This window comes from Lutra lutra, chromosome 1 (genome assembly GCF_902655055.1).
Source record: "Lutra lutra chromosome 1, mLutLut1.2, whole genome shotgun sequence".
Lineage (NCBI taxonomy): Eukaryota > Metazoa > Chordata > Mammalia > Carnivora > Mustelidae > Lutra > Lutra lutra.
In genome coordinates this window covers 219,015,833-219,043,388 of record NC_062278.1, presented here as the reverse complement: position 1 = coordinate 219,043,388, position 27,556 = coordinate 219,015,833, and the positions used below count along the sequence as shown (strand labels likewise).

Genomic DNA, 27,556 nt, shown 5'->3' with positions numbered 1-27,556 from the left:
TCCCAGTAAGAAAGCCCAAGGATCCCGAAAGAGCACACTGGGATTTAGGACACCCTCTGCTTCCTCGATGCCCCAGTGTAGGTGAGGGCGCTGTGCGCAGGAAGGACGCGTTCTGTGGCCAAAGGGTCACCCAGAATTCCCTCTGTTCCCCACCAGGGGAAGGACAGAGGGGTGGAACCTTGGAAGCTTAGTACAGGAAGTCCCAATGCGAGGCTCAGGGGAGCATTACAAGACGTAGCCGGTCTCCACCGTGCTTCACGGTGGCTCCTAGGGGGCTGGGCAAGTTGCACCCGCACGATCCGGGTTTTGTAACACCTGGGACTTCCGCATATGATGGGCCTCGATCTCCCCCACCACACAAGGCTGGGCAGTGCTGAGCCAACAGCACCAACCACACCCTGCCCAACATCCTCCAACATGCAGCTGGTCCCACAAAGCCACCTGCCAAGCAAGGGGACAGCAAAGGCCAGGTGCTTGACTCTCCCTCCAAGGGCTGCCCTCAGATACGTGGCCCGAGAGTCCGTAAACACAGGGTAGCAACTCAGCCTGGAGGGACACTCCAGCGGGCAGTTCTTCCAAGGACCAAAACATAAAAGGGGAGAGGAGCGGCTCGTCTCTGGGACAAGTGTTCTTAATTACCGAAATGATTTGCCGCCGTTCGGAGGTGAACCTCGCCGCTCGCGATCCCAAGCAGCAGACGTGCCAGACAGGAGACAACACTGGGCCACGTCGGCTCGCTGCCAACCCGCCGTGCAAGCTGGAGGAGGAGACTCCCTCTCCGGGCCTCAGAGTCCCCAGTGGTCTCAAGGGGCTTGGAGACATGGGGGCCTGGCACCAGCTTCAAAACCAGAAAAAAATGCCTCTGCAGCGAGCCCCCGAAGGGTCCGTTGATGGATGAGCGGATCAAGAAATGTGGCCAGTGTGTGGACGTGTGTCTGCACACACAGTGGAATATTCTGTGGGCTTGGGAAATCCCAATGGACTGGGATTCCAAAGAAGAAAATCCTTTGTAGATGAACCTAGAGAGATTACGCTACGTGACATAAGCCAGACAGAGACAGACACAGCACATAGTATCACTTACGTGTGGAACCTAAAAAAATAAGAGAATTCTAGAAACAGAGAGTAGAGAGTAGTTGTCGGGCTGGGGGGCGGGAGAAGTGGGGAGGGCTTGGTAAAAGGGTGCAAACATTCAGTCGTAAGATGGAATAAGGCCTGAGGATCTGATGTGCAACACGGGACTATAGCTGATGACACGACCACTAACTGAAATCTGCTGAGAGAACTTAAATGTTCTCCAAAGGAAAGAAAAGGGGGGGTAAGGTGATGGATGTGTTAGTTAACTCGATGGGGAAAATCCTCTTACAAATGGGCACGTTGGCCAAACCATCACGTGGTGCATTTTGAATGTCCTATCATTTTGTCAGTTACACCTCAGTGAAGCTGAAAAAAGGAAGAAAGAAAAAAAATGCTTCTGTGTCGCACTGTCATTGGCAACCCCGATCCAGCACTCCTTACGGGTGCCCATGGGCTCCTGCAGCTCCCAGGGAAGATAGAGTGTGGCCCCCGAGCCGGAGTGGGGCTTCCAGCAGCGAGCTCCAGGGACCAGGAGGGCTGAGGCAGTGAGGGCTGGAGCCGCTGCTGCCTCTCTGCTCGACGCTGAGCACCACCCCTCCTCCAGAGGGGGAGCCCACCAGAAGGCTCCATTTGGCTCACAGCCAAGAAGCTGGAACAGGGTCTGGATGGTCCCTGAGACCCCTCCCAGCGGCCAGAGCACCGTGCCTTCTCTGGGGTACACGATATGGAACACCCCCTCCCGGTGGGAGAGGCCCGGGCAGAGAGAACCACAAGCAGAGGCTGTAGAAGCCGCCACAGGAACGGGGCCAGCTAAGGCACAAGCACCAAACACTCCTGCTTCTTACCAGCGTTTCGAGAGAAAACCTGGAGAGCAGCAAAGGTCCTCGGGCAGGAGCAAGGGCTCCAAGAGCCAGTGCCACCGACACAGCAAAGCGCAGCCTCTGCGCGGGACCTCCTCCCCAGGCAAAGCCCTAGCCTCCCGGCAGGCCCTTGGAGGAACACCGGGAAGCCGGGCGGGCACCAGCACTGCCCAGGGGGCAGCAAACGCAGCTCCCTCCAGTGTCAGGGACCGGAGAGCAGACAGATCTCAGAAAACACAAAAGCCTTGCTGGCCTGGAGGACCCCAAACTGCTTCTGAACCTCAAAGGAATCAATCTAGTTAACCCAGAGACGAGCTCAGGTGACCAGAGGACTCCCACACCAGCCGCCCCTCAGAACACCGGTGCACATGAATACCAAAGGCTTTCTGCGAACGAACTCAGTCTCCCCAGCCGTCAGCAGGCTACTAGCACCCTCCCCCACCACAGGCTGCCCCCAGGGAACGGAAAGGCCAGGGACCCCTGCCCAGAGACTCACCCAGCATCCGTCCCACCTCCACAGTCCCCGCCCCTTCTCCACGCTCCTGGACCCTGGGAGGGTCCAGGAAGACTGCCCTGCCACCTGCTGCAGGCCCAGCCCCAGCAGGGCAGCCTCTCCCCTGCATCTCCCCCACTCAGCCCTTGCCGAGGAGACATGGAGCCCCTGCCCGCACACACACAGGCTGGCCTCTTCTCTCAGGAGCAGCTACTCCCAGGCCTCGCGGGCCTTGATCCCCAAAAGCCGTGGGATGACCCAGGCTTCTGTGACCTGGGCCCAGGAGGGCCCACCGCCAAATCCCACCAAGTCCTACCCGCTGAAGTGGCCCTCGGCTCCCAGCGGGTCGGCACAGCTGAGCACCATTCCCCAAGGCCCTCGGTGCCTGGTGGCGTGCGGAAGAGAGGGCTAACCAAGGGACTCATAAGGTAAGCGGTGGCACCTGCCAGCCTCCCAGGGCGGTCTCCTTCCTGAGAGAGCTGCTGGCCGCCAAGGGCAGCACGGCCTGGGCAAAGCACACCTCTGAGCCAAGAAAGCTCACCACGGCCTCATGGTGGCGCCTGTGAGCAGCAGAGGCAGGCTGCCGGAAGGCTTTTCTAATCTTAACCTCCGGGCTTTAAAAAAAAAAATGCTACGGTCCAAATGTGTCCCCTCCAAATTCCTCTGTGGAGTCCTAACCCCCGAGGGGATGGACGGAGGAGGTGGGATCTCAGAAGGTAATTAAGTCCTGGGGCTGGAGCCCTCCCGAATGGGATGCATGTTCTCGTAAGAGACCCCACCACGCATGGCCGCCTCTCCCTCCGTGTGAGGACACAGCAAGAAGTCTGTGACCCGGGAGAGGGCCCGCCCTGCCCCAGTGGTCGCCCTGATCAGGGACTCCCAGACAACACATCTCTCTTGTTCATAAATCACCCAGTCTGTGGAATCTAGGTACAGCAGCCCGCACGGAACAGAACAATATACGCAAATATATACAGTCACGGTGTTTAAAAAACACACATGGAAGAAAATAAAACAAAAAACCCCTTATAACCCTACCCGCAGCTTACCCTTTTAACATGTCTGATGAACCTCTTTTTCTCTATGAACAATACACCTAAGCTTGCTTTTTTCCAACCAAAATTAACCCCCCCACCCCACCGGGTCATCGAAGATTCCGTACAGATGCACCGTAAACACATCCAACCACTCGCCTACTGTTGGACGTTTACGTAACTTCTGCATTTGGCCGCACGACCGGTGACTAACCCCCTAAGACCACCCATGGAATCTGGCCCTGTCATGACACATCACTGCTGACACAGGGCCCACAAACACCTGCAGGGCAACTGAACGGGGATGTGGCCCGGCTGCTCCCTGAGAAGGCTGCGTCCACGTGCAACCCCACCCACCGTCCCATGCGCCGTTTCCCAGTCCCCACCTTCCACGTGAGACAGATGCCCCACTTTGTGCGCCCGCGCCCTAACTTGGATGTCTGCTCCGAGGGACCCCAACACTCCACCCCACGTGCAACCCCGGCTCCACCTCCTCCTCTGGGAACGGCGTGTCCTTCTCACGGCTGCCCCAGGATCCTACCTTGTTTTTGAAGTACACCTCGATGGGCATGATGAAGCCCGCGTAACCCGACTCCTCCACTTTGTAAGGGGGCTCCTTGCACACTAAAAAGAAAGGGAAAATGCATCATCAGCTCGCCGCACACTCAAAGGCCCGGCCACCAGCAACAGCAAGCTCGCAGCTGACCTGGCGGGACCACAACTTCTCTGGAGGCCAGCTCCCCCGGGAGTGTCGAATCCCACAGAATTCAAAGCATCATAAGGCATAGGAGTGGGCAGGAGAGAGGTGACCCCGCCACGGAAGGAGGGCAGCAGAGAGATGCAGGAAGGACGTGAGACGAGCTAGGTCAGAGCGGCCACTGCCAGCCACGGCCTGCACGAGCTCAACTGAATCGGGGCAGTGAGGTGAGGTGTCAGACCCCGCGGGGCCCCAGCGTCCCCGGCAGGGAGGGCCGTACCCACCACCTCCTGCTGCTCACTCAAACACGCTAACGGAGGCCCAGCTGGGCGCCAGTGTCACAGAAGCAGGGAGAGACGGGAGATGGTGATGGCGGGTCCTCGCTGGGAGGACCCTGGGTTCCATTTTAGCGCCTCACAAAGGCATTCCCAAGTGACCGAATAGAGACTCGTTAACCCCAGAGTTGGGGGGGAAAAAGGTGAAACCAAAAAGAACAGCGAAGTACAAGTAAAATGACCAGCAACCACACTCTCCAGAATGAACCTCAATGTTTTGACATGTATGCTGCCATGAAAAGACCGTCTTCCCGCTTTTAAGAAAAATTAGAACAGTACAGGTCAGCTCCCCTGGTCCCCCACCCCTCCCTCTCCAGAGGCAATCTCTAGTGGGAGACAGGAAAACACCCTGCCGATTGTGAAAAACCATTATGCACACGTCTGCACCAGTCAGGTGATTCTTAAGTGGGCCAGAAACTGCTGGAAAACAGTGCACGGAACATAAAGGAAAAGGGTTTTTTTTTTTTTAATTAAAATGGTTTAAGTTTTTTTCTTTTAAAAAAATCTTCAGCTCTCAAACATCTCATCCAATATCATTAGGTCAAATATGTCATGACTCTCATCTACCCCAGTAAAACTGGCCAACAGGGTAGGTCTGGAAGAACTAGGGACCCCCAGAGGCAGGGCTAGCCAAAAGGCCTTGCACGGGACCCCCGTTTGCAAACACCAGGGGAGCAGGAGACGGGCTTGCGGCTCAGGCTTCAGGAGCTCCTCGGGCCTCACAGACCAGAGAGGGTATGAACCGCAGGGGAGCTGGCCTTGGCTCCAGGAGCCATGACCAAGACTCCCCCTCCCCATTGCACCCTGCCCTGCCGGAGAGAGCCTGTTCCCTTCGAAGTCTACCTCCCCAGCAGTGTGCTTGCTGGGCACTCTAGGAGCCAGGCCCTGTGGCCGGCCACAGGGACACTTCTGGGGTGCAGGACCTTGCCTACTGCTGGAGAATGCGGCTTACTCAACTGGACTGACCTCCCCACCAGGTGTTGGAGAGGGGTCTCCCAAACAGCCCCACGACAGGCCACAGCACAGAGCACAGCCCCCTGGAGGCCAGCAATGGCCCCGGGCAGCCTCTGTTGAGCACCCTGAACACTGTCACCTGACGGCAGGCTCTCTCTGCGTGACTATCACTGCCAAGTGCAGCGGCGACTGCATCCATCCATTCGCTCTGCCACTGTCTACGGCTGGCAGAGTCAGGTGCTGGAGTGACGGTGGAGGCCGGGAGGGCGCCTCTGTCTGGCCTAGCTTACACAGGCTGTGTCCCACCCTCGGTCTGTTGGTCAGCCCACCTAGGAGTAAGGAGCAGCCTGGCCTCCAGGACAACAGGCTGGGCCACCAGGTGGTAAGCCCAGGTAGCCCAGATGAGATAAGCAGCAAACCTCTCCGCTGGCCAGTCTCCTTCTGCTCCTCTGACACCTGCCTGAGGGGGCTGGGTGGGAAATGCAGATGTTTCCTTATCCCCCTTTCCCAGCACCCCACAGCTCAGGACTCAGGCTGCCCACCACCCACCCAAGGACCCAAGGTCACCCCAATCCTCTGTCTCCCAAGCTCACCCATCACCAAGCACTATCACAGCTGCCTCCAAAACACTCTGGAATGCACCACTGCCCCGGCACCCTGCCGCTCTGCTCTAGCCCAGGCACCCTGCCACTCGCATGGGGTGCCACCCAGCATGTCACTGGCCCTTCTGTCTCGGGCTTACTCCTGGGAATCTTCCACACGGGCAGTTATAATGACCATTCTGAACTGTGAACCAGATGGTGTCCCTGATGGCTCCCCCCTGCCCTCAGGACCAACTTCAAGCCCCTCGAGGGTATTGTAAGGTGCTTTGTCATGACTGGCCTCACCCCTGGCCAGCCTGGCCTCAGTTCCTAGATCCAGCCTCAATGACCCCTTTCCATCACAGATCACTTCCTTCTGATGAACTCATCTTGCAGGTGGGGGCTCCACTCCCCAATCAGAAGCCTGCAGGTCAACAAAGCCCACCCTGCCTTACAGAGCACTCTCAGTGAGAGTTTCTGCCCAGAGGAAAGAACCCAGAGAAACTGGAATAAATCAGGGGCGCCTGGGGGGCTCCGTGGGTTAAGCATCTGCCTTTGGCTCAGGTCATGACGTTAGAGTCCTGGGATCGAGCCCCACGTGGGGCTCCCTGCCCGGCGACGAGCCTGTTTCTCCCTCTTTCCCTCCCCCTGCTTGTGTTCTCTCTTGCTATCTCTCTCTCTCAACTAAACAAGCTCTTAAAAAAAAAAAAAAAAGAAAAGAAAAGAAAGAAAGTAAGAAACAGGAATAATTTGGAGACCACATGAGAACTTGGGGAGAACAACAAACTAGAGCTCATGTCCTCAGATCCAAGATCTGCCGAACAAATAGAAACAAAATACTTTAAAAAGGCCCTCTGGGGAGCAGGAAAGGGTTTTCAGATGGTGCAAATAGAGAACTCAAATTTTATATCTCAGTGGGAAGTGGAGGAAAGGTCCCAAGATGCAGGGCAAAAAGACACATTCTTAAAGGGTGAGATATAAAGAAACACTTCAAACAGTAACAGCACCTCACATTTATATGGAACCTACTGTGTGCCAGGCACTGTTCGTAACACTTTAGACATATTAACGCGCTCAAACCCCAGGACAACCTTGTGAGACAGATACAATTGTTTCTGTTCTACATATGAAAGACTCGTATAGGAGTAAAGCAGCATCCCCCCGGAAAAAAAAAAAAGAGAGAGAGAGAGAGAAAATAGAAATTGTCAAAGAAGTAGAAGAAAACTTTCTAGAGTTAAAAATGAAAGACACCAGGGGCGCCTGGGTGGCTCAGTGGGCTGGGGCCTCTGCCTTCGGCTTGGATCATGGTCTGGGGTCCTGGGATCGAGCCCCACATTGGAGCTCTTTGCCCAGCAGGGAGCCTGCTTCCTCCTCTCTCCCTGCCTGCCTCTCTGCCTACTTGTGATCTCTGTCAAATAAATTTTAAGAAATCTAAAAAAGCAAAACAAAACACCAAATACCCCACATTAACAACAAAAAGAACAACAGAAAGACCCCAGAAACACTATAGAAGGTACCTAAGTGCTCCTAGAGGAAAGCAGACAAACGTGCAAGGCAGCCCCCACAGCAGCATCAGAACGAGCAACAGAGCCCCTGGAAGATGATGAAGCAGTATTAAAGGGGCTCCGAGACTACGGTCTTCCACGGAAGTATTATACCCAACCAGACTATCAGTCAAGTGTGACCCAGGGTGAGTGGCGCTTTCCAGTGCACAGGAGTCAGAGCTTAGGTCCCACGTGTCTCTCTTCAGAAACTGCTTCAGTAATTAGTCTCTTGGGACATTACTTTGGAAATGATTCCAGTAAAACAACAAGCCAAAACACAGGGTAATAAATAGATCCTCCCCAGGAGAGCAATAAAGGCCCAGGGTAACGGCTAGGAGGTGGCCTTGACAGTAGCCAGTCCTAATAAGAGAAGGAAGATATGGAGAACCAGAATGAAATATCAGGGGGTGGGGTGGGGGGGAGACTCCACCAAATAAAGGAAATGATCAAGAGGATGTGAAAAAAGGAAAGCGCTTTGGATGTTGAAGAACAACACAAGGGGGAAAAGAGGGTAGAAGCAAATTATCCAGAGTCATGTCCAAACAGGAAGCAAAGTAAACAGGGTGAAATTTTAACCAAGAATGACAAAAAGGACCCATCTGACCTTGACACAACCTTGAGCGTTGTCCTTTGGGTAGCTGGGAGCTCAGAGGACAAATGAAATCCTGGCAATGACCAGCCCAACAAGGTACAGAATCAACAGAACAGTTGGTGTCCAACTTCTAGAATTATCCCCTAACATGGGAGCAGAAGTGCAGCCTCCAAGAAGGTTCAAGGAAAGACGGGGGTGCTCAGGTCCTTCTCTTCCCAGGTGGAAAGTCAGAAAGCACAGACGAAAGTTGACAGGGCTGTCTCCATTCATTTACTCAATAAATACTTAGTAAGTCCCTACTGTATCCTTTCAGCGTTAAGGTTACAGCAGCAAACTGCATATGGCAAGACATAAATCTCTCCCCCGGTGGGGGGAGGAAGGAAGGACAACGTAAGTAACACGTATAATTTGTTAAAGGGGCCTATGGAGGGAAAGAAATGAAAACAAAAGCAAAAACACAGAAAAATCCTACGAAGCACGCAGCATGTGGGTGGCTGGGCATAGAAACCTTGAGTTAGACCCAGCAGCCAGAGGTCTGCCTCCAAGGATGCAGAGGACCCAGAAGGCCAGCAGGTCGGCCTCCTTATTCAAAGTCACAAAGACAACCACTGAAAACGAATCATTTACCTACAAAACGTTAGAGGAGACGCTGGAGAAGGGCCGGAGTTTAGGATAGAGCTGGTAAGTTAAAAACATCGTTTTAATTTGGAAAATCGAGAGGTAGCAAATTTGCTTCTACTACTTTAAGATGTTCGGGAAGGAAAAATCCACAAAGGGCTCGAGTGCCCTGGGGCAGCACGGCCGGTGTGAGACAGAAAGGGAGACTTCCTGCCCCGCACGCTTCTGTTGGGACTGTTAGGAGTACGCATTTGATTGAAAAAACACTTTTTAAGTATACCAAGTGTAATCTCAGAGCGCCCTGTGCGAAGTTCACTCTCTTTAACCTGATCGATGGCTCGCTGACAACCGGCACGATGAGTTTGGTCAACACCACCATGGTCACGACGGGCCACTTTCCGAGCAGTGGCTCCCCGGGCTTGGGCGTCCGCGCTCACAGACAGACCTCGCCACTGGCACGCCGCAGCCACTGATCCCACCTCTGCCCCCGAGCTGACGCGTTCAGAGAACGCGCCCCACTCATCACCCCGTTTCTTAGGTACCTGGAACTTAACAGGTGCTGCCTCCACGTGACCGCCGCGGGCTACAGGGCCTCTCTGAACCCCAGTGAGCACATCTGCCTGCAGGAATTCTGGGGGGACCCACGCAGCAAGGCTGCCACGAGCACGGCACAGAGCAAGTGCATGGGAACTGCAGACTGCCGTTCGCGTCACTTCGGGTGCCCAGGGCGGGGGGAGGGGGACACAAAGATCAAATGAACAGCTTAAAGGTGGATGGAAACATCCCACCGGGGCCACCCCAGCCAGAAGGGGAGCAGATGGGGGAGGGTGACGGCAAAGAACCGGAGAGGAAACTGCCTAAGGATGCGCGGAGAGCCCAGCCCCAGAGGGCAGCGCGGACAGAGCAGGCCCGCCGGGGTGAGGGGCACGCGGGAGCCGGGAACAAGCAGGGGCAGCAGCTCCCCCAGCCCCAGGCCAGGCGCAGACCCTGTTTTACAGCACAGGCCGCGCCCGGGGCCCTCCAGAGCCCGTCTCGCATGGGTCAGGGCGCTGCGGGGAGACTGCACAGGGACCCCGCGCGGGGTAGGAGCTGAGCAGGGAGCTGCCGGTAAGCACCGCGGGCTCTAATTCCTAACGGTGCTAATGCCTGCTGGCGTAGTGAGCAGAGCTGCTCTCCTCCAGGACGCTCAGGACGGAAAGGAGGAACAGGAGACGAGGCGAAGACCCAGGAAAGGAGAAACGAGGGAAAGGAACGGTTGACACCGATGAAAGAATCCAGAAAAAAAAGAAATGGCTACCACGGCGCTAGGAATCTCCAGTTGCCTTCCCTTGTGAACCAGAACTTTCTGCATGTGCAAGAGACGTCATTTCCCCACTAGACCACAAGCCGCTCGCTGGCACAGGCCCTGGCCCCCAGGGGATTCGCGCCGTGCTCCTGCTCCTGCCTGAGGCCATCCACACTTGCTCTCGAGCAGCCCCCTGTCCCCAGCACTGGGAGCGGAGGGCTCAGCAGCAGCTCTCCCTGCCCTGAAGCCCTTCTCCAGCAAAAAAGTCCTTCTCTCCTTTATCAACAGCCCCGTTCAAGAAGTTAATTACTGGACCCGTGACGTGCTGCACTTCACCCGGGGGACTCCATGGCGAGGAAAGCAGATGTGGCACCGGCCGCCACAGAGCTAAGGAGATGGTCACCGACTTCATCCCAAATTCCCCAGGGAGTGTTCTCTGACCCCGGTAAGCTGGGTGAGCTCCCACCTCTCTGCCCCGTCAGACCGCTGGGCCACAGGCCATCGGGACCTGTGCCGAGTACACGCATGAGGCCCCTCCTTCTGCCCAGCAGCAGTCTGAGGGGGGAGCAGGGAGGGAGGGCACACAGAACAGGACGGTGGGGAAATGAGAACCCTTTATGCTTTTTGCCCCAAATATCACGAATTCCTAAAATGGTATCTCTCATCCTCAAATGTAGGCCCAATAAGCAATTTCCTGATTACTCACCAGGTGGGAGTAAGTCAGCCTTCCCACCCGCTGGCCACGGGCTACGTGCTCTGGATGCTTCTCGGAGCCCAAGTCTAAACAACGACACAAGACACAGTCACCACCTCCTTTGGGTTTTCCCTACAGCGAACTCATCAGGTGAAGGAGAAGCGGAGAGGAGGGAGGAGAACCACTTTATCTGGAGGTCAGAAAAGGGCTGCATCCTGGCTGGGTACCTTCCCTCTAGCATGGACACGGGTGCGAGTCAGCTGCTCCCAGGGCGAGGGAGGAAACAAGACTTTCAAGGAGGAAGACACACAGGTTACGTCCCAACACTCGGTCCCTGCGGGGCTGCCCCGCTGAGGCCGGAGGCACTCACCGCGCTTGGGCTTGGGGAAGCTGTCGTGCAGCCGGAAGACCACTTTCTCCACGAAGTGCTGGATTTCACATTGCTCGGGGCCACGGACAAACACCATCCAATCGTGGGTGAACCCCTCCGTGGTGGGCTTCTTGCGCAGTTGGGCACGGTGTCCCAGCTCTAACTTGACCTGGACAGTGCACTGGAGGGAGAGAGAGGCCAGCACCGGTCAGTGAAAAGCCCAAAGCAGGGAACTGCCAGCCATCACACTCCATCGCCCACAGAGCTCGGTCAGTGCTGGCCACAGGAAGAGACAAGACTCTCGAGCCACGGGAGTCTCAACCCACAAGAGCGCAAAGGGCCTCCCTGTACTTACGGCAGACCGGACACCATGTGAGCTGCTGGTCGGGCCCTCTCTCCCACTGCCCACTGGAGGCCCTCCGTTGCCTCCCGTCCTCGCCCTCATCCTCTGCCCAGCCGGACAACCTGCCCGCGTTCCTCCAGCAAGCCCTGCTCACTCCTATCTTGGGACCTTGGCACCTGCGGTTCCCTCTGCCTCGGGTGCTCTTTCTCTAGTCTCTTCCACGGCTGGCTCATTCCTGTCACTGAAGTCTCAGCTTGAGTGTCACCTCCTCTGGGAAGACCCCCCACCCCCAGCCACCCAATCTGAAAGCACCCACCACCACCCCCGTCACGCTGTGTCACATCCTATGTTCTCAGCATCTGTCACTGCTGGAGCGCATCAGCTCACAATCTGTTGGCTCTGCTCTGACGTCTGACTCTCGGGGGCGGCTCCCTGTCCAGAGCTGGAACCCTCACCACGAGCTCTCGGAATACATCTCCCAGTGTGACCCACAGCGCGGTTCCTTCATTCCACAGATGAGGAAACAGAGGCCCCGGGATTGGGCTGCTGAGCAGCCCACCGTCCTTGGCTAGGGAGCAGGGCCCGGATTCAAGCCCAGGTGCGTCCCCCAAGGGCCTGCTCCCTGAACCCCTCTGCCATCTGCCCTCGCTAGTCGGTCAGATCACCCAAGCTCGATGAAAGCGTGTTCCCTCTCCTCCATCCCATGGGAGGCCTCTGGGGAACAGAGACCCTTGGGGTCGCCTGAGTCCACACAGACACACACTTTGTTTTAAGGGCAGAATGGTGGTACACAGCGAGAAGGGAGGGCCCAGGATGAAGCCAGCTGGGGGATGGGTCCCAGGCAGACCTGCAGACCCAGCAGCCAGGCTCCCTTCCTCACGCACGTGTGTGACACTGCGCCCCAAGTGTGAGGTAGCTCATGCCAGTTCCACCCCACTGAACACAAAGCCACAAAGCATTTACGCCTGGGCAGGCCAAAACCACCGACAGGGAGCCCACAGTAAACATCCACTCTGCTCGGAAGGTTCTCCCCCGGCTCCTCATGGATACAGCCTGACACCTAGTATCAAATGCAAGAATGTTACAAAGAAAGCAGAGGCCAAGTGGACACGTGTTCCCAAGCGCTGAGACAGCCAAGAGCTCGGTGCTGGGTGGCGTGCAATTCACACTTCCTCAGCAAAGCCCCCTCCAGGAACCACCCTCCCCGCCGCCGCCCACCATCCACCAGAGACCTCCTGCTCTGTACTCTGGACCCCCCTTCTCCCCAGCTGACCTTATGCGATTCCCGTCCCCTTCCCCCCACCAGAGAGAAGATCCCCAAAACGGCGTCCTCCCTCTGTCCCTGTGCTCTCGGTCACTGCCAGGAAAGCAGGACACACACAGCCCATCACACCGCCGGTTCAGCTTTCCATGGCTCCCCACTCCTTCGGAATAAAGTCCGAACGCCTCACACACCTCCCGTCTCCCGCCTGTGTGTCTCCTCAAGTCCAAGATGCTCATCGTCTCTCACTTTTTAAGCTTTTTGAAGTCAGAGTGTGTCTTGCCATCCACATGTAGGTTTTCTGGGTTGAGCGGCACGCGTGCACGCACACACACACAAGCACGTGAGCTGTCCCCAAGCTGGTGGCTTGCCTTGGAGGCTCTGGGGCAGTCTGGGTACAACCCCCTCCATGCCACGCGCTTCATGCCCGCCCCCCCCCCCCCGCCCCCCTGCTCTGTGGCCACTCACTGCTGCCTCCTCAGGGACCACATCTAGCTCGTCCTTTTACTTCCATCTTCGAACCACTATACATGAGGCATCAGTTAATACGAGAGATCATTTAAACTAGAGAGCCTTCCTAGGGCAGCAAATTCTAAGTGGTGCTTTCCAAAACGGAAGGGCCAATAAGGACACTGATAAGGACAGGGTGGGTCCCAGCGCAGGGAAAGGCTAGTGGGAGGCTCCGTGCACTTAATGAGCCAACTGTAAACCACAGAGTAGAAGGTCCCCCAGCCCAGGATCAGTCACTGTGGGGCTCCACAGGGGAGAAAGCAGGGGTTCTCTAGGTCCCGGAGCCACTGGAGGGACGGGTGGGGATCGGGATGGAGCATTCAGATTCCCCACAGCAGAAATGAAAGCCAACTGTAAGCAGATGATGGATGCAAGGAAACAGTATCTGAGTCAAAATTCCCCGGCAATTGTGTACAGTTTAGGCTGAAGGCAGAAAAGGACAGACAGACAAACAACAAGCCTGCTAGGAGGCAACCAGAAGGAGTGGCTAGGAAAAATTTAGACGAGTCTGAAATGGGAGAACTGGCAGGACTTAAGAGTGGACAGAAGGGTGCCTGAGTGGCTCAGACGGTAGAGCGTGAGGCTCTTGATGCAGGAGCTGTGAGTTCGAGTCCCCCACTGGGGGTACAGATGATATAAATAAGAAATAAATACATAAACGTTAAAAAGGAAGAAGAAGAAGAAGAAGAAGAAGAAGAAGAAGAAGAAGAAGAAGAAGAAGAAGAAGAAAAAGAGGAGTGGATCGAGGAGAGACAAGGAAGTTCAGCCCCAAGACCCAGGGCAGTGGGATAATGCTGATGCCAAGAGGTGGCAGGGGTGCGGGGGAAGAGGACAGGCGGCAGGGGACACTCCAGGGGGAAACACCACACCAAAAGCTAGAGACAAGGGAGCAAACGTCTGGATAAACAAGTAATGCTCAAATCCACCACAGGCATCCATCCACAGAGCACCGCACACAGGCCACGTTCCAAGGAAACGAGCCCGAACTGTATTTACGTTACCCTGAGTGGGCGGCAACCCCCGACGCCCTCCCACACAGGACAGAAACTCTGCCTTTCTCGCCCACCTGTCCTCCCCCTGAGAAATCGGGAGACGTTCCCTGGACTGCTAGGGGGCTACAGGTGGACTAAAAACGCAGGATCGTGACCATACGCCGGCAAAGGACTCTGACTTTCGGTTCTTAAGTTAAGCTCCTCCGGACGGAAAGGTCTCCCCAGAGTCTGCCCAGCTGCCTTCTCAGCAGCTCTGATCGGCTGGGGCTCCTACCCAGGGCACACCATGGGCAGGGCAGTTATTGTGAAGGAATGGAAGACCACAGTTCCATCAGAGACGCAGAATGAAGCGCCAAAACACCCGCTCCAGAGGCCAAAGTAAACAGGAAGGTTGAGAAGCGGCGCTGGGCGATCGCTGCGCTGGCACACCATGCCCAGCACTCTGCCCGGGCAGCATCTATGCCCCCGGGGCTGGCTCCAACCCAGCCTGGACACCCCCCACCCTCCAAGGGCCGACGACAGCGGCCGCTGGTGCGCTAAGGAGGGGAATGCTCCCCCCACCACCCCCGAATGCTGGACTCTTCCAAGAAATAAAGATGGTGGCATCACTCAGATTCTCAGATTCTTAGAAAAGAAGTCGCCGACTGCGGAAGACATTCAAGCTCCCTGAACTGGAGAGAGGCGAGAAACAGCCCGCCCCAGTCATCCCGGCTTGTCAAGTCATGATATCTTCTTAGTGCAATTCAGCCAATTCCACCTTCAAGGGTTCTGCCCAGCCCCCCGCCCCAACCTGGACTCCTTCCCCATGCAGCAGAGCCAAAGAACTGAAGTGAATCAGTTAGCTCGTTCCCCAGGAAGGGCGCCGAGCTTCCTAAAGAGGTCACCTGCCAGTCAGGTTAAGCTCTCAGGCGTCTTGGAAGGAATGCCTCCCGCCTGTCCCTCCCGCAGCTCACAGGCACCCCGCGCAACCTCCAAGTGGGCGGCTGAAAGAGCCTGAGGGACCCGGCCTCGGTGCCTGCCATGTCCCAGAACCCTGGGAACCTCTTTGGCACCCACTCCCCGCTCCAAAAGCTGGGAACAAAGGGGGAACATTCCGGGCCTGCCCGGTAAGAGTTCACTATGCCACTTCTATGCCCTCAGATGGAGATGGAGCAACTGTGGGGCGCTGAGGGCGATGGGGTGTGAGATTTGGGCTGAGGGCCTCGGCCAGGCACTGCTCTCTCCAGATCCACCAGAACCCAAGGGTGGTAATCCCACGCCCTGCAGGCCAGGCAAACAGACCCTGGAGGGCACCTGCTCACTGGACAGTACAGATCCCCCCCCAAGCGTGGACTCACACGGCCAGCGCCCGGCAGAGTGGGCCAGCCTCCCTCCAACAGCTCCGCTGCTTCGGAGGTCTTTCCTCACTGGATTCTTCCTGCGTCCCATGGACCCTGCCCTCAGCCTGGGCCCCCAAAGGCAGGTCTTTAACAAGTTTATCTGTAAGAGTTCCCCTGATTTCCTTGTGGGAATTCTCCTCAACAGATGCCCTTTCCTCTGGGATTGCATACTTTACTGAGTGGTATAATTATGCCTGGAGTTTGGCGACCGTATCCAATTCCCTCAGATGCAACAATTCCCTCCCCTCCCAGGAGGAGAGAACACCGAAGAGCCTTCTCCCCTCATTGGCCTAGACTGACTGTGCCAAGTCCAACTGGGTCTGGCACGGCTGCTGGCACGGCTGCTTGCAGGTCCACAGCTACAGAAGCGCAAGAAGGTGCTGGTCCCACAGTGCGACAGCAGCACCAGACTGGAGAAAACACTCTTTGCAGAAACTTCTCCCCCCAGACCTGGCTGGGGGGCTCTTAAGAGCAGCCACCGGATCAGAACACGAGGTAGATGGGAACATGATGGGGATCCCTCAGTGACAATCCTCTCAAGCCGAAGACTGCCCTCTCGGAGGTGGGGACAGAGCCAAAGGAGCTCTCACAACCCCTGCACGAGGCGCTGGTCTTCTAACCAGTGACACACGACGGGGACTGGGAGGGTGGAGGGTGGCTAGTACCTGCGCTCCTCGTCTGGCCTCATCCCTTTGGCCCAGGGCATAAGATTAATGACAAAGGGACAAGAAGGGGCTCGGTGAATGTCTCCCTGGAAACTAAGGATAAGTGCACAGACCATGGGGAGATGCAATGACACCCCCAGTCCTTAGTCTGCAGATTTCCAGGAAGACAGCGCTGCCAGCCAGCCAGTAAGGCTGGGACAGGGTTTATGCTACACACGTGTCCCAACTCTCACGCCCGCAGCTGCGGGGATGGTGCACCGGCTGGCCACAAAGTTCTCCAGAAAGCAGCCTGCTCTGAAGGAGTACAACCCTGATCAAGGCTTCTGACCGCACGCCAGGTGGGCATGGTTACAAAGTGACTGGTTCCTAGTTACTTTTATTCAACCAACAGTTGGCAAAGCGAAGTGCAAAACTTTGAGTTAGAAACTGTGACGGATATGGGGATGCGGGTTCCGCGTCCAGCTCTTGATCTCGGCTCAGCTCATGATCTCAGGGTCGTGGGATCAGCCCTGCATCAGGCTCCCTGCGCAGTGGGGAGTCTGCTTGAGGTCCTCTCTCCCTCTGCCCCTCCCCACCAGCTCACTCACTCTCATGCTCTTGTTCTCTAACATAAATCAATCTTAGGGGTGGAAAAAAAAGGAAAGAAAGGAATTATGATGGTTATAAAGGTGAAGAGGATTCTCGTTCCTACCTCAAAAACTATATAACGTACTAATTTTAGGACAAACCACTCAGCAGGTCAACTGCCCAGTGATAGTTTGAGAGCTGGGTCAGGGAGAATCCTGTCACCCTGAAGTCAGTGCTCTGTGCAAATCTGAGCGTTTCTCTCCAAGGTCTGGGAAAAGGACACAGTCACCTAGGAATCCCACCTGGTCCTGACTCCTTGTGGGACCCTCCTGAGCCTCCATTTCCATCTCTATAAACTGGGCCATCGCTGTCAGAAGCAAACCTCCTCTTCTGGAACGACAGAGGATTGTCAACAGTAGTGTATCTCACATGTGAACTTGGGAAAATCAGCAAGCATCATTTCAACTGTGTGATTCAATGGGTTGGCTGCCCACCTCAGGTGACAGGCTGAGTGTTTCTGTGAAGGGAGGGCTCCCTGGTCCTACAGAGAACAGGACCACTCAGGTGCTGACACCACCCCTAGCAGCCTAGGACACCTCTGGGCCCAGAGACACTGTCTCCGGCCTCCTTTCTCCACGTTCTCGCCATCTGCTCCACCTTCACCCATGCCCACCCTTCCACACCCTTCATGTCTCCCAGACGTGACCCAGCAAAACACAAACACCACAGACAATGGACCTGCAAGTCTGGACTGAGGGTTGAGGAAATCAAATGCAAGGGTTAAAGTCAGGGAAAAGGGAAACAGAAAAGACTTTTTCTGGCCATGGGGAAAGGATTTCAATGCTGAGAAGTTGGGAGCCCAAAGTAAAATGCAGAATCCCCCTTCTTAGCTGAGTCTGAAAGTTCTAGAGAATATGGCAGGGAAGTAAAGAGAATGAAACCCTCCCAAAGCAAGGGGGGCAAGGGGCCCTTAGGGGAAATTCCTGTTGTTTCCCATCAGGCTGAGGCATTTACAGGTCTGGGGCATCTCGAGGGAGAAAGAGAAAGCCAAGATTCTGGTGAATTCAAAGCATTTTCCATGCACTAAAGTCATTCTGGAACAGTCAGTGCCAACTTACCCACTTGGGTAAAGGACACCGTTCCCTCCTGTCTTCCCAGGGAGTGCCACCTCTGTCAGGAAGGGACAGAGCTCCCAGGCCTCTCCCAGATTGGCAGAAATGCAGCCAGGAATAGAGAATCAGACTACAAAGTGCCACATACTTTCCTTCGGGATCAGTTTCACCTGCAAATACTTCTGTAAGGATCTAGACAAGCACTGGCCCATGGAACTTTCTGCCAATGATGGAACTACTGTGTCTCTGAGATGCCCATGAAGGCGGCCAACAGCTCAGGAGTGGTGGTTAATGGGCACTTAAATGTGGCTGGTGCCCCTGAGAAACTGACTTTTTCATTCTCATGCACATGAACGTCAACGGCCACAGGTGCTAGCGGCTGCCCACTGGGCAGTGGCGATCTCTCTCCTAGCCCAAGTGTGATCACCAGTCCACTCAAGCAGGACTGTTCTCTCCCTCTGTCACGGCCAAGAATGCCACCTATCCCCACCATTCCACTTACATAAATGACAGCAACCCAGACAGCCAGGGCCTGGCAAATCACGGGGGAATGGACACATCTGGGCTGAAGATATCTCCCGGGAGACCAGCAGGTGGGGTGACAAGCCGGAGTCACATTCTGTGCCTGCGTGGTACCCAACAAGACTTTCCCACGAGGGGTAGCGGGGTCGGGGGGGGGAGGCCTTCATTGAAAGTGGACACGAAAGGTATATCCTCTTTTGTTTTCTAACTCAGCACAGGCTGGAAGCCAACAAGCTCAGTACCTTTAAGAGAAGTGAACTCACACCACGCTACAGAAATCCACCATTCAACAGCTCTAAACTCTACCCCACGTCTCAAGAGAAAGGCCACAGTGATCCTGTACCACCACAGGTGACCGGGACGGGCCCCTGAAACCTCTCCGCCACACAGCACCTTACCAGACAGAGCTGCCTCGGTGGCGCCAGCAGCCCGGGACGCCCCAACCTGCCCTCACCAACTGCAGATTTCAGCGGCCGCCCCCAGAGCCCCACACCACCGCCCTTCCTGGCCTCGTGCCCCTGGAAGCCCAGGGGCAGTGGGCAAGGATGAAGAAATAAAGGACCCCATGTCGGGGGCCACACCAGTCCTGGGCTTGAGAGGGGAAGGGGCATGGGTACTGGAAAGAAGACGTGTAGAGCTGGTGAAGGCGGGACCAGGGCCTGAAAGGCCTCAGGTTTACTTAAACTGACAGAGTTGACTCCGGGTTTCCAGACGGAGGGAAAGGGGCCAAGGGGAGAGTTTATGGAGGTTGGGGAACCACTCTGAGTTTGGAGCAAGGCTCTAAGATGCTGGGGAAGGAAGGGATATGGGTGTGCTGGGGGGAGAGGGGAGAGTGGCTGAAAGCCAAAACGTCAGGCTTGGGGATGTTGGGAGGAAGTGGGAGACCCTGAATGCAAGGAGAGATGTACAGGGGGGCTGGGGAACTGGGGTCCGCAAAGGGAAGCCAGCTGAGGGTGAAAAAGGCAGACTGAGATCTGGACTGGGGGGAAGTGTGGGGAAGTGTGGGGAAGTGTAAATCAGGGTTGCAGAGGCACAGAGGACCCACGCTGAGGGGAGTGAGCCATCTGGGGTCTGACAGGCTAGGGGGCTCCAGGTCAGAGCAGAAAATGCCCCTGGGCCTGGTCCGAGAGAAAGGTCTGAAGGTGAAAGAGAGCCCGTCAGGCTCTAGGGGCCAAGGAACTGAACCGGGCCTGAAACCAGAGGGAGCCGAGGAAGCAAGGGTTGGGGGAGGGTAGGGTGTCAAAGCCTCTGAGGAAGCAAGCCCAAGTCCAAAGTGATGGGGCTGAGGGGGTGAGCTCAACGCAGGCCTGGGTCATTGTGGGAAAAACCCAGGCCCCAGCCAGAGTTCAAGGGAAAACGGTCACCTAGGCTAAGGCAGTGGCAAGATCAAGGGGGAGAGAAGGCTCGGTCCTGGAGAGAATGAGGGTTAAGGAGGCTTCAGGTGAGCCTAGGTTTGAGGAAGCAGGAGGCCGCACCAAGGTCCCGGGGATTCCGGGAGGTGTGGGGGTATTCAAACCCCAGCACTCGGTTTAAGCAAGAAGCAGCAGTAGGCTGCGGGCTCAGGGAGTTTGAAGGGACTTGAGGCCCAGGGTCCGGAGAAAAAAGGAGACAGGCCCTGGACCCACAGAAGGGTGGTACGGCCCAGATCTGACAATCTGAAGGGTCCCGGGGCAGCTGTGGGACTCTCTGGCTGGGGCTGGAGTCCCCAGGGGTGCCTGCGGGGACTCTGGAGTGGGCTGGGATCCAAACGGCTCTGGGCCGCACTGGGGTCCCAAAGGGCATCTCAGGGGCTTCTAGGCCACCTGTGGGGGCTCTGGGCTGGTTCAGGGGCCCGAGGAGCGTCCCACAGGGTGCTGGGCTGGGCTGAAGTCTCAGGGGGAGTCCCGGGGGAGTCTGAGCAGCCTGTGGAGGCTGTGGCCCGGGCCGGGGTCCCGAGGAGCGTCCCAGAGGCTCTGGGCTGGACTGGGATCACCAGGGGCACCCGGGGGTTCTGGGCCGGGCTGCGGTTCCGGGGGGCGTCTCAGAGGGCTCTGCGCTGGGCCAGGTCCGGACCCCTAGAGAAGTCCGAGGGGCTCTGGCCGGGCCGGGGTCGCGGATGGGGGAGGGGCGCCCCCGCCCCACATAAAGGCCGGGGGAGCGGCGGGCGAGCACAAAGCGGGGCGGGCGGGAGCTGAGCGTGGGCGGGGAGGCCGGGACCGAGGAGGGCCGGGCGGGCGGGTCGTGGGAGGGAGGGAGGGGACCGGGCGGGCGGCGGGCTGCGCTGGGGCGGCGCGGCCGCTCCTCACCTGATTGTCCATGGCTGGCGCCCCGCCCCGCCCCCGGGCCCCGCGTCGCTCGCCGCCGCCGCCGCTCAGCGCCGCCCCGCCGCCCTCATTGTCTGTCAGGCGCCGCCACCGCCGCCGCTCCCGGCTGCCCGCCCGCCCGCCAGCCCCGCGGAACCGGAAACCACCGCCAGTCCGGGTCGCGCACCGACCGCGGGCCCCCGCCGCCGACTCTGGCCTGCCGCCCCGACTGACAGCCTCCTGGGCTAATCTGCAGCGCGGACGGCCGCTCCTGGGGCGGGACTTCCTGCCTGGCGGGGGCCTGCCGGGCTGCGGTCGGAGGGACGAAGCCCCCAGCCAATGGGAAGCCCGAACCTGAGGGGCGGTGGGAGGGAGGGAGGGAGGCGCGAGGCGAGCCCGGCGGAGGGGAGCGCGAGGTGTGCGCCGCACGTGGAGGGGGGCGGGGGCGGGAAGGGCGTGCCGCGCCTGCGCACTGCGGCCCGCAGGGGGCGCTGCCTCGTGGCCGGAGCTTCCCGGGGGCCTGAGCCTAACCTGGTCCCTCTGAGGTGGCGGTTCGAGCCCCGGGGAGGGTGCCCTAGGAACACTTTTGTTTCCTGGCCACGTGTTGCTACCGTGTCATGGGATGGGTTCCGGGCTCTGGAACGGGAAATTAATTTTCCAATGCTGGATCTGGATCAGGGAAAGCCTGGTCGACTCGCCTCTCCGTCTGAGTCTCAGTTTGCACATCTGTGAAATGGGGACGCTCAGTACCTTGTAGTCTTAGTTCACACTAACTTCAATGATACACATTTGAAATCTTCTGCATTAAAATGATCAAGAAAGCCTCATTTCATCCATGAAATTGATCATTCCCCTAATCCCTCTAAAACCATCTTTTAATTTACCCGTGATCATATAATTTCACAATTTGTAAACTGTGTTTGGATGAGACAGAGACATATCGCTCCATCTTTTTTAGGATCTTGCAAGCCACTTATCTCTCGGACAATGGGACTTCTGCCTGCAACTTGGGAACTCGTATGCTTTATTTTATTTTTTAGAGATTTTATTTACTTATTTGAGAGAGGCTGAGATAGCGACTGAGAGCACAAGCAGGGAGGAGAGGGAGAAGCAAGCTCCCCACTGAGCAGGGAGCCTGACTCAGGGATCCATCCAGGATCATGACTTGAGATGAAGGCAGGCACTTAACCAGCTGAGCCACCCAGGCACCTTTGTGCAGTTATTTTAAATTTCTTTTTATATTAAACCAGGGCTTTTGGTTTGCTTGGAGGTTTTCTTGTCCCCCCACCCCGCCTTCACATTTAAGTGTCGGCCAAGTATTCTTTAGGTAATCAGGGTGCTATTTTGTACTGAAGAACATCAGGAAATCAGTAACTTTGGAATGAACATAATTCCATGTAAAACTCTGAAAAAGGCCAGATGCTGTCACAGTAATACCCTACCTTTTGATCTAGGGCTGGGCGTGCTGGGGGGAAGAAATGAAGGACCTGCTGAGAAAATAAGCAGCAACTTTGATGTGAGTACAACTTTTTTTTTTTTAATCCTATAACTGGATGTAAATGGATCAGTAGTTCTAAGTGGTCCTTGAACCAGCAGGTTCTGCATCTCCTGGGAACTTTATTCAAAATGCAAATTCTAATCTCCCTTGATTTACGGAATCAGAAACTCTGGGCGCACGGGCGCATGACCTGCACCCAGAGGGATGGCCGTACTAGCCCTGCAGACGATAGTGAAACTTAATCAAATTTCAGAACCACTGTCCCCAGTAAAGGGACAAAAATTGGCGGGTTAGCCTTTTGTCTCTAAAGGAAGCTTGCAGTGAAAAACCTCTTAGCTACAGTGTTGCAAGGAAAAGCTTCAGGAACTCAACCACCACCCCCTTACTCATCTGGGAAATTCTCTTTAAGTTAAATTTTGAACTGTTGGGGGTTTTCAAAACTATATTCCCAGGGCTCCCACTAAATCAAACATAACCCTTTAAGAATTGGAACGAATAACGGGGAAACAACCTAAGTGTCAATCAGCAGTTGAATGGGCAAGCAAAATGGGATCCACCCATACAATGAAATATGATTTAGTCTTAAAACGGAGGGACAGCTGCCACAACATGGAGGACATTATGCTCAGTGAAATAAGCCAGACACAAAAGGACAAATCCCACCTGATTCCCCTCACAGAAGATCCCTAGAGGAGTCCTCTCCACAGAGAGAGAGAGAGAGAGAGAGGACATGGTGGGAGCCAGAGGTGGGGCAGGGGGTGGGGAGTCAGTGTTTCCTGAGGACAGAGTTTCAGTTCAGGAGAGATGGAAAGTTCTAGAGACGGATGATGGGCATGGCTGGACCACAGTGTAAGTGTGCTTCATGCCACTGAGCCGTGCACTTAAAATGGTTGCAATCATAAATTTTGTTATGTATATTTTTACCACATTAGAAAAGTTAATGGATTTCTTGACACCATGAACATATAAATATCCACGAGTCCATAATAATATCAGAACAACACCAGAGCTCATTCATCACTTTCAAAAGTGACAACCGCATCAATGCCTCGCTTACCATGCCTTTGCAGCATGAAAGCAGCCCGGTTGATGAGGGAAAGCCCTTTTCACAGAAAAACACCTGCTGATAATGCTGAAAGGATGATAGGGGGGGAAAATCAGTATTTTGAAACCACTAATGAAATGACCATTGTGGGCAAGAGTCATCCACGGAGGCTGAAACCATTCCCTGAAAGGTTACAGGGGACTGGAAAGTCTCATGTTCACCAAAGATCTGCCCTCAGATCGCCTGCTAAATGGGAAGAGGAAACAAATAGCTTTACCATGGAAAACATCATGCTGTCACCACCTTGGTTCAGTGACCACCCTTAGCAGCAAAGCAGTGGGACAAGCAGAATGACGGGCTCCTGCTAGGGGTGATGAGAAGTCCACGGCACCAAAAAGAAAGTTCTCGCCCCAAAAGTTTAACCTGAATCTGGTCTCACCCCTAATGGCCTAACTGCCAGTTCACAGGAGAAACCCAGGAATGTAGGGGAAGCGTGAAAGATGAGATCATGAGAAGACGGTCAGACAAATCTAGAAAATGGGATCTCAACAGCCCTGGCTTCTTTGCGTCAACGGGAGGGAATGAGAGGAAAGGTGACTGCCCAGAGGCACAGGAGGTAGCCTCACAACGAACTGCAATGTGGGCATCTGTCCCTGGACCTTGGGTTTTGAACAAACAAGCTGTGTCCACTGGGGAAGTATGACTATGGATGATAGCAGCTGATACTTGAAAATGAATTTGGTTAGTTGCAATAATGAGATTATGGTAGTGTAGGAAAATGTCTTTTTTTTTTTTTTTAGAGAGGCATAGGATTGGTTTAGAAGGATATTGCCTTCAAAATACCTTAATGAGGGGCCCCTGGGTGGCTCAGTGGGTTCAGCATCTGCCTTCCGCTGACATCATGATCCTAGGGTCCTGGGTCCCTGCTTTGCGGGGAGCCTGCCTTTCCCTCTCCCTCTGCCTGCCACTGCCCCTGCTCGTGCACTCCCCCTCTCTGTGTGTGTCAAATAAATAAATAGAGAAACAGAGAAATCTTTTTAAAAATTAATGTATTAATTAAAAAATAGATGCAAAATAGAAAAAATAGCAAATGTTAAACATTGTTAAATGTAGGGGATGGATACATCAAACTATTCTTTATGCTTTATATCTGTATGTGTAAATTTCTGTAATAAAAAGCAAAAGTTTTAAAAAATACATCTTGTGCCTAAAGTAGAACCACTGTATTCTTTCCTTCAGGAGGTCAACAGAGGGCTGCCCCTTTTTCCTCATTAGTGGTGGCACTGTCATAGCCAACACCAGCTGTGTCCAAACTGGTAACACCAGCTGTGTCCAAACTGGTATTATCTTATTTCATCGTTACAATACCAGGAGGTAGGTGTTGTTGCCCCCATTTTACAGGTGAGGAAACTGAGGTGCAGAGGGGAGCGAATTACCCCAAAGTTCCATGGTGGGTATATGGCAAGAGCCAGGGACCTTCTCAATGAGGTCTACCCTGACCATCCCATCTTATTCTGTCCCCCCAACGATAGCTCTCCGACCCTTGTGACTCTGATCTAATTTTTCCTTTACCCACAGCACTAATCACCTCGTAATATAGACATATTTACTTATTAAGTTCCTTGTCTATTTCCCCTAGATGGAATGGAAACTCCAAGAGAGTGGGGGTCTTTGTCACTGATGTATCCCAAGGACAGTGCCTGCCACAAAGTAGATGTTCAGTAAACAGTTGTTCCATGAAATGAAATAATACTGAATCACATAGAAGATTGGTTCCTTTTCATTTCTCTTCAGTCTTTCTAACTCCTTCAAGAAAAAGTCTTGGCTTGGTGCTCGTGTGTCTTCAACTCCTCCCTGTCACTCTCTAATCTACCTTAATGACAAGAGAACAGACCTAGAGTTCAGAGCCTGGGACAGGTGATCACATCTGGTGCCTGGACTTTGAAATCTCCTGATAATCTGTAAAAAAACACCAGTGACGGGAGCCTTAAAAAAAAAAAAATTCCACCTTCAGAGATTCTGGTCTTACTCGTCTGGAGTAAGAGAGAAACCTACATCTACACACACACACACACACACACACACACACACACATTTTGTTTAAATTCAGCTGGAGATTCTAATGTGCAGACTGGGTACAGAATCACTGAGCTGCGGTTAATAACACTCTCTGTTGTTACTGTATCCAATTTTCTAGTTGTTTCTTATCTATAAGAAATGACTTCTTAAAGTGACACAATGTTTCCTATTTAAACACACCAGGGTGAGCAAAGGGAGTAGATTTAAAGAAAGACATAAAGTAAATGGTAATTTGAGCCCCTGGCAAAATGCACGATACATGTTATCTCAATGTTACAAACAATAAAATTGATACACAGAGAGACTCTAAGTGGTGGCCCAAGTCCCAGAGCTAGAAAGTATCATTTTGAACCTAGGGAGTGTAGCTTGCCCCCTGGGGCTGAAGGGCTACTACATTAGGTCTCTATCGCCCCCTAGTGGTCCAGTTTAGTTGCACCCACGGGGAGGGCTTGGCATTACTCCCCCCTACATTCCACCAATGTAGACGGTTCAGCCCATCAGAATTTGGGGGAATCCTCTTCCTGATCTCCAGCATGTTCCCTGCACCTACAAGTTTCTTGCCAGCCACAAAGGCACACACAACCACACATAGCAATACTGAGTATGACCTCGCTGGAGCAGAGCCCAGTGGCCAGTTGGAGTCCCACCCTAGATTACCTTCAACTCACAGCAGATCTTGATTGTCACACTGAAGCCATTGACCCTTATCCCATCGGCAATAGGGAGCCATGAAAGGTTTGGGGAGCCGACGGAAAATATGTGCAACAAAGCATTTCCCCCAGAAGAGGGCAGCACACTGGGCATCTGGCTTGTCCTCTGTGAAACAATCCCTGATCCCGGTACTCCTCCCAGGGCTGGTATGAACCTGTAAGTCCGCCTTGTATGAATTTTTAAATGGCAGCCCTTCCAGGAGAATGCCAACTCATGACCCAGCACAAGGCTTGAGGGAGGACTTCAACTCCCAACCCCTACTTGTCCCACACCCCTCTCAGACCGCAGTTAGAGTGGGGCTCCCCTCTGGCAAGAGGAAACACACATCCAAACCTGGCTGATCAAAGGATTGTGTCTCTCTGGCTACTGGAATCGGTTTAATGGCATGGGCCATGACCTAAGACCAGCTGAGAGACTCTGGGAGCTTTACTGAATTTCAATAAAAGTTTATGTTATGTGCAGGAATTCACATAACACAAAATTAACCACCAACCCTATTACAGTGTACAATTCAGTGGCATTTAGGACATTCACAATGTTGTGTAACCGCTACCTGTACCTAGTTCCAGGACATAAGGAAAGGAAACTCATCCCTACTAGCTGTCACTCCCCATTCCCTCCTCTCAGCCCCTGGCATCCACAAATCCACTTTCTGTCTTCGTGGATCTGCCTGTTCTGGGCGTTTCACATAAATGAGATCACATACCATGTGACCTTTTGTGTCTGGCTCTCTTACTGAGCATCGTGTGTCCAGGATTCACCCACACGGCCGCCTGAGTCCCTGTTTCACTCCTTATTATAGCAGAATAATATTCCAGTATGGAGACACCGCATTTGTTTAACAGTTCACCTGTTGATAGACATTAATATGCTTTCCACCCTTTGACTCTTATCAAATGGTGCTTCTATGAACATTTTTTGTACAAGTATTTGTTAGAATATATATCTTCAATCTTTTGGGTATATCCCTAGGAGCGGAATGGCCAGGTCATATAGTAATTCTGTGCTTAACTTTTGAGGGATGGCCAGACTGTTTCCAACAGTGGTTTCACCGATTTATGTTTCTATCAATGTACAAGGGTTCCAATTTCTCTGCATTCTCTCCTACATTTATTTTTCTTTTTTTTTTAATGACCAACTTCATAGATATGAAATGGCATCTCATGGCTTTGATTTACATTTCCCTACTGACTAATGGCATTGAGCATGTGCACTTAGAGCTTTGGAGTATACTTTTCTTAAAAAAAAAATAGATTTTAGGGGCACCTGGGTGGCTCAGTGGGTTAAAGCCTCTGCCTTCAGCTCAGGTCATGATCCCAGGGTCCTGGGATCAAATCCCGCATCCGGCTCTCTGCTCAGCGGGAAGCCTGCTTCCTCCTCTCTCTCACTGCCTGCCTCTCTGCCTACTTGTGATCTCTGTCTGTCAAATAAATAAATAAAATCTTTTTAAAGATTT

At 54.3% G+C, this 27,556-nt stretch overlaps 1 protein-coding gene across 2 annotated transcripts in view; it reads right to left on the bottom strand.

Annotated features, from left to right (window-relative positions):
• MLLT1 (MLLT1 super elongation complex subunit) overlaps positions 1-20,984 on the bottom strand; it is a 63,238-nt gene extending 42,254 nt beyond the window's left edge. For both annotated transcript variants that reach the window (XM_047709312.1, XM_047709322.1), the window contains exons 1-3: positions 20,771-20,984; positions 11,135-11,315; positions 4,006-4,088 (exon numbers count right to left, since the gene is read on the bottom strand). In XM_047709312.1, coding sequence (XP_047565268.1) covers positions 4,006-4,088; positions 11,135-11,315; positions 20,771-20,782 — 276 coding nt within the window. In that variant the 5' untranslated portion in view covers positions 20,783-20,984. The remainder of the gene's footprint in view (positions 1-4,005; positions 4,089-11,134; positions 11,316-20,770) is intronic.
• Positions 20,985-27,556: the final 6,572 nt, after the last annotated feature.